At 41.5% G+C, this 7,288-nt stretch overlaps 1 protein-coding gene across 1 annotated transcript; it reads left to right on the top strand.

The window, feature by feature from the left end:
* Positions 1-3,177: 3,177 nt before the first annotated feature.
* On the top strand, positions 3,178-5,092 carry LOC123429103 (tyrosine N-monooxygenase-like). The gene is made up of 2 exons (XM_045113168.1): positions 3,178-4,324; positions 4,452-5,092. Exons 1-2 carry the CDS (start codon positions 3,353-3,355, stop codon positions 5,070-5,072), a joined length of 1,593 nt encoding a protein of 530 aa, XP_044969103.1. The 5' UTR covers positions 3,178-3,352; the 3' UTR covers positions 5,073-5,092.
* The last annotated feature ends 2,196 nt before the right edge of the window (positions 5,093-7,288 follow it).

The raw sequence follows: 7,288 nt of genomic DNA, 5'->3' as shown, positions 1-7,288 counted from the left end.
ATATTTTTAAAACATGCACGTGAGCTGGATTTTTTTCCTAAGCTCTATATTATAATTTTGATTTAATGGGATTCCTATGTATTTTTGACATGGTCATGATAACCCAAATCTCTGCCCACACAGACTTTAGGCCTATGGCCTATTGAATTGCTCGATCTCTGTCAAAGCGAAGGCAACCTCGGTCTTATCCACTAGTAGGAAACTTCTTATAGGTGAGGTCACATTACTGGTGGGCATTATGAGTGCCCCTTCACTGTTAATTTTGCAAGATTCGAGTGGCCAGTGCAAAAAGATGCTCGCCACTTGTATTAAGTTTGGCAGGCACAAATTCCTGCCCGTCACTTGTCCTCTCGACACACGTTAGCTATGCACCGACAGTACTAGTCGCAGACACCACATGCTTGCCCGCCAATGGTAGTTAGATCAGCAGTGGTGGGAGGTATACCAGTGGCAGGCGCCATCCTTTGGCCGCCACTGCTCAAACATGTAGGTACTTTGTTTAATTATATGGTTTTAGATTTTATCTGTAATTGTTTGATGACGTTGGTACTGTATGGAATATGATTGTAGGTTTCATTATTTGCTATATTTTAGACATTTCATTAATATATTTGTATTTAATTGGATATATTTCAAAATTTGATTGCAACTATATGTTTAAAATTAATTTTGGAAGATAGGAATAAAATCATAATTAAGATAATTTATGTCTAATGAATTTTTTTGCCACTTTCAAATAAAATTATATGTAAAAATTGAAACTTACAACTTAATTATAATCATGTATAATAATTTTTAAATAATAAAAATCTTGTCCGAAACCTATGAAGCTTTGCATGATGTCATGACAGATGTAGTGTGTGGTTAATTTTTTTGGAACAATGGAAAATCCTATGATGTAGACGATGTAGATTTTTTAAGCAGCTCGAGTACAAGTTTGACGTTTGATCATTCTAGGCTAGTTCGAGCTTACTCAAACTGAGTTTAAAGTGTGTGAAATTCTAGTTTTGTTTTAATTACAGATTTATATGACTCCAGTATCTTCGAAAAAAACGCAGATTATATATTTACAAATCATATGCACATCTGTATCTCAAAACGTACTTCCAAAATATGTATTTTTTTTATTTCATAAATATATGCTACAATTGAAATTAGCTGTTAAAGCTTACGTCGGGATACCGTCTTAATATTAAGAATGACAACTTCTCTTATGGGGCTGAAAAGAGTAGTGTGAAAATTAAGTGTGTCAGAATCTCACAACTATCAATTATCCACGGGTGCAGGATTGAATCAGGAACTAGTAATTAATCCAACTTCGATTAGACTGGCGAGCAAAATATCAACACACTTCTTAATGTATCAACTACACATTTGTACATGTCTCCAGGGCAACTCGACTGGAACTCACTACCAACATTGGCTCGTCGTCTAGCTATGAGCCTGTGAGTGACTATCAGTCATGGTCACTGGCCGGTCTTTAGTGGCTTGGCTACATATACTGCGGACAGCGTATGTTGGTGGACGAGAGAAGAAAAGAGAAGATTCAAAGCAGCGTGTGTATGGACGAGAGAAGAGACGATTCAAAGAAACCACAGCCGCACGATCGAGAGTTGATTTGTGGTCGTTGAGAGTACGTAGACACGTTGCCACGTCCGCTGTATATAGTATCACACGAGTGACACGAGATACCTCTCTCCTGTGGCCACAGATATGCAAATTGGAAAGTGAGAGGGGGAGACATGTGCGATGCCTTGAAAAGGAGCAAGAGAGAGACATATGTCCAAGAAAAGAGAGAATTCCTTATTTGGCACTTTCTTAAATTTTACTTCCTTTTTTGGCCCAAAACTAAAATTTCTTCCTTTTTTGACACTCAAACTTTAAATTGTTCCCTCAATGACATTTTTGTTTATTTTTGTCACTCATGGTGTTAAGTGTGATTGTGTGAGATGAAAAGACCATTTGCCCCTAGTGTACTATGTGACTGTCCCGGATATATCTAAGTAAAAAAGGCAGTCAGTTCATCGGGTTTCTTAAACATGATCACTGATCCTTTTTGCATATATGTGCGCAGTTCTTGTATTATCATATTTATATGTGTCCCGAATATGTCTGGTTTGCGGGTTAGCATTGAAGATGCCATATTGCAATATTTTCTCTTCCGCCTGTAATATGTTGCAAACTAATCAATCAATGGTGATAATATGCCGCTCGCTCGCGGTTTGGGAGTGTTGGTAACTCGTCAACATCTCCCGCACGCTCATGGAAGAATTATAACCAGACACTCGTGCATCATGTGCTAACACGTGTGTGGAAGAGAGAATGGGCTCCAGACAGTGAATGTACACGGATCGACCGACACCCACACAAACTCGGCCCCAGTGCAAGATTCGCAAATCAAGGCTGACGCTGACCTCCACCGTGGGATCCATTGAGTATTGTTGCCACATGGTGGCGGAGCGTGAGAAAACTGCTTTTGTAAGCCTCTAAATGCAAAATTTAAAGTTCGTGAAAATTCATATTTTTACATTTCAAAAAAAATCTGAAATTATTTACAGAAATAGATGAAGGCCACCAGATGAACTACCTCAGCAAAGGCCTTCTATGATATTGGCAAATGTGAGAATTCACGAAGATGCTCAAACCGAAGTATATCTCTAACTAATAAAATAATTATAGGAACATGAGAGCATCTTCAACGGCAGCGTAAAAAATCCGCGTCCTATAATTTTTTTAGCGCGCCACTGTAGTGCTTTTAAAGCACGGGGATCGGAGCATCTCCAAGAGAAGCACGCTAGTGCGGCGCCCAATCCAGCCCGGTCCAACGGCCCCACCTGCAGCAGCTCAGAGTTTGTTGCGTGCGCAAGCCGATGCACCTAATATGCTGCGCGCGATAGCGTTTTTAAGCGTGTGCCCAAACGTTTTTAGCGTGCGCACTGTTTTACAGCGTCTGTTGAAGCTGTTCGGCGTCCAAAAAACAAATCTTTTAACGTACGGAGTAGTTTTTGGACGCCTGTTGGAGATGCTCTGAGTATGTACGTCCACGATGCTTGGCCGGGGTAATCCTCTTTTTTCTAAAAAAAAGGAAACGACCATGATGCATGGAAAGCTAGAAAGCCCCCCGGATGTCCTATAAATACCCATAGAATTAACCAAGTTAGATGCACCCAGCAAGAGTGCATTCGAACACAAGTCTTAAAACACCCCTTTCTCATCCCCAACCCATCTATTCCACAGCTTTCCATCTATCCTGGTCGAAGTCTTAAAACACCCCTCTATCATCCCCAACCCATCTATACCACAGCTTTCTATCTATTCCGGTCCATATAGCATCCTGACCAGCTCATGCATTATGACTCTTGGTATGCTGGTTATCCTGGTTACCTTGCTGGTGTATTTTCTCAGAAGAAGCAAAAGAGTAGTATTGTCCCATCAGCAACGGGCACGGCGAGGTCTGCTGCCCCCGGGGCCTGCCACACTGCCCATCATCGGGAACATGCACCAGCTGGTTTGGAACAAATCGGCAGTGTTCCGGTGGATCCATCGCCTTCTCAAGGAGATGAACACAGACATCATGTGCCTCCGTCTCGGAGCTACTCATGTCATTGTTGTGTCATGCCCACAGATAGCCTGTGAGGTACTACGGAAGAAGGATAAAGTTTTCGCCTCCCGTCCGACCACCTTCGCCTCGGGTACGTTCAGCTTCGGGTACAAGGGCTCCGTCTTGTCACCGCATGGAGGGCAGTGGAAAAAGATGAGGCGCGTCCTCACCTTGGAGATCCTCACATCGTCCATGGAGGAGAAGCTCCACCACCTACGGAAGGAGGAGTACGACCACCTTGTAAGGTACATTCACAACACTGCTTGTTGTGGCATGATGCCACATGCGAAAAACATTGTCAACGTGCGCCATGTGGCACAACATTTCTGTTGTAACCTCATAAGAAGGCTTGTGTTCGGTAAGAGATACTTTAGCAACCTACCGGCTTCGTCGACTAATGAGCCTGGATGTGATGAGGAGGCCCATGTGGCCGCTCTTTTCACAGCCCTCAACCATGTGTACAGCTTCTGCGTGTCTGACTACATCCCAGCCCTGGTAGGCCTCGACTTGGATGGCCATGAGGAGGTTTCCATGGATGTCATGAGAACACTCAACCGGTTGCATGATCCCATCATACAGGAGCGGATACATGAAAGGGCATCCACTCTTGAGAAAGGTGGTGAAGATAAAGAGTTTAGAGACTTTTTGGATGTCCTAATTCATCTTAAAGATGTCAAGGGACAACCGTTGCTATCATTACAAGAAATAAGAGCACAAACGGCGGTTAGTACGATATACCTCAACTGAAAGTTCATTAGTATTCTTCAATCATGTATTATATATTTATTGATCTTTTTTGTTGTTGTATTGTATTGATATTGCTTCATTTATTCAACATCTACCGATGTAGGAAATGGTGCTTGCAGCAGTCGACAACCCATCAAATGCGGTCGAGTGGGCGCTCGCCGAGATGATGAACAGGCCAGAGATCATGCAAAAAGCGATCGATGAACTCGACACCGTCGTCGGTAAAGATAGACTAGTCCAGGAATCTGACATTCCTCGGCTAAATTATCTCAAATCGTGTATACGGGAGGCCTTCCGCATACACCCATACCATGCTTTTAATGTACCACATGTTGCCATGGCGGACACCACTATCGCTGGCTACACCATCCCAAAGGATAGCCAAATCCTTTTAAGCCGGCTTGGACTTGGCCGAAACCCCAAGACATGGAGCGAACCAACTGAGTTTCGTCCCGAGAGGCATTTGAATACCGTGAATGTACTCCTCACCGAGCCAGGTCTACGATTCATTTCATTTAGCAGTGGGAGAAGGGCTTGTCCTGGGATTTCTCTTGGTACCTCTATCACAATGATGTTGTTTGCAAGGCTGCTGCAGGGCTTCACTTGGACAAAACCTGCAGGCGTTGAAAATATCAGTCTACAGGAAGGCAATGCAAGCCTTGCCCTACTTGAACCCCTTGTTTTGCAAGCTCAACCACGGTTGGCTTCGTATCTCTATCTATGAAGAGAAATAATTTGCTACTCGTGATGATAGCTACACATGACCCTAATTTTCATCTTTAATTATTTTGATAAATTACTAGGAAACATGTTCGTGCATTGCAACGGGAGAGAATGTGAACGTATGTTGAAATTTAAGGCGATATGCAATTATGCATTCCAAAATCGATCCAATCAACTATTGAATTTAAAATGTTGTAGTTTATTTAGTATAGCAAATATGCATGTGAATTATAACAAAGAGTGTAACACGGAGTGCAATAACATGTTTGCCAAAGATCTCGAGGACTGTTTGAGAAAGAATGCTCATGCCGCTTCTTGCCATTTAGGCCCTGTTTGTTTCAGAAGTCCCAGAACTTTTTTTAGTCCCAACTAAAAAGTCCCTTGTCCCTACTCGTTTGTTTCCATGGACTAAATAAGGACTAGAGGTCATTAAATGACATACAAAAAGATCATGTGACCCCTAGTAATGCACTAGAAGTCATTAAATGACATGCTAAAAGTAGGGACACTGTTGGAAAAAGTGCCAAAAAGTCCCAAAAAGACACTCCCATAGGGACTTCTTCCTTTAGTCCCAAATACCCCCTTTTAGTTCCTAAAAGTTCCTCCTGTTTGTTTCACATGGGACTAAAAGGGATTTTTTTTTAGTCCCTACACCAAAAAGTCCCTGAAAACAAACACCCCCTCATTATGGGAATACTAATATTTGAGTTTTCAAACTGAATTTCGGAAACAAATGTGAGCCTTTTGCTAAAATAGTCTTGTTGTAAATATGTTAGCTTGTAACGCTGATATTTTAATATATAACATATGTGATGCATGAATCACTTTCTCATGGAGGAATTTCCGTATATATCATTAAGAAATTTCGTACATATCTAAATGCCACCCAAAAATTTGTACTCAAACTTTAGAGCAGGTTTATATTTGGCACTTCTGGTAGTTGAAGTGGCGATATTACCCTTTCATAGTTTTATCGTTGGAATACCTTGGTGTGATTTTCACAACGAGAAAAAAAAAATCACCTGTTGCAGTCACACGTCACGATCCCCCTTTCTCCTTGACTTTTCATTGCTGCCCTCGAGTGGTGGAGCAAGCACATCTCCTCGTCATCACACGCTTTAGCAAGATGTGCTCTCTTGAGTGCCTCTATTTCTCTCTCCCACGCGTGAGCAGGAGCTTCGAGTTTAAAGAGCTCTTGAAGCTAGTTGTCCTTATCAGATATACACAGATATTTTGATTTTTCAAAACCAGCCATCACCGGTGTTTGAGATGTGGCTAAATGGAGTGGACATGCTTATTGCTATTGCTAGACATGTTCGTACAGGAGTATGTGCATTGCTTTGGGTTATACTAAACTGCATAAATGACTTGATTTTTAACAGACAAACACATATAAATTTTTTGCAGGTACTGTATAAGGCATCGACGTTGATCCGTACATGGTCGTTACTCACTCCTACGGAAATCAGGGAGCCTATTGCTACTGGGTCTATCCGGTGGAAGATGGTATCTCGAAATATCTACAACCGGTTTGGATGTCGATCCACTAATATGATAGATGGTTAGTCATCTAGGCCTATGTTAGCCAGTTATGGCATCTTTTGGTTTATTTTGGATTACTTCGCTGCTCTGTTACAGCTTGTTTGTAACCGCAGACTATTTAATTGCTTTCTTAATAAAGTGGTTGCATGGATGGTATTGATGTAGAGGGCCGAAGGGAATCTTTTTTTTAAAAGAAATCCATCACCAGCTATAATACAACCAACCCAGCCATGCATGCATGCATGCATCCCATGAGCCAGCGTTTCCACATCTTCCACAATAAACATAGGCTAGATTAGTCGGTTACATCACAAGGGACTGAAAGATAGGTTGTGTGGTGGATACATCACTTGAGCGTCTATTTTTTCATTAGCCTGGAAGCCCAGTCCGGTACGGCTGCTGAGGTAGCCCAATCAGCGATTTAAAAAATATTTTTACATAAAGGGGTATAGATATGGTTGATTAGATTTGGACTGCGGGTTGACCCCTAAAATATTAGGGGCTTTCTAAAAAATATGCGTGATGGACTAAGAATACCTATTTTTTTAATAATAATATAATAAAAAATATATAGGTAAGGTATAGAGTATAGATTATGGATTATGAAAAATAAATCTATAACAAAAAATATAGTGACTTCGGACGACCCACGCAAGCAAACAGGCAACTATGCCA

This window comes from Hordeum vulgare, chromosome 2H, assembly GCF_904849725.1.
Source record: "Hordeum vulgare subsp. vulgare chromosome 2H, MorexV3_pseudomolecules_assembly, whole genome shotgun sequence".
NCBI lineage: Eukaryota > Viridiplantae > Streptophyta > Magnoliopsida > Poales > Poaceae > Hordeum > Hordeum vulgare.
This window is presented reverse-complemented; position numbering and strand designations above follow the sequence as displayed.

Excerpts from the sequence above, each read along its gene's own strand:
- LOC123429103 (XM_045113168.1), top strand. The coding sequence starts at position 3,353 with ATGACTCTTGGTATGCTGGTTATCCTGGTTACCTTGCTGGTGTATTTT. Across the intron at positions 4,325-4,451 it reads AAATAAGAGCACAAACGGCG|GAAATGGTGCTTGCAGCAGT; the intron begins GTTAGTACGATA and ends CTACCGATGTAG.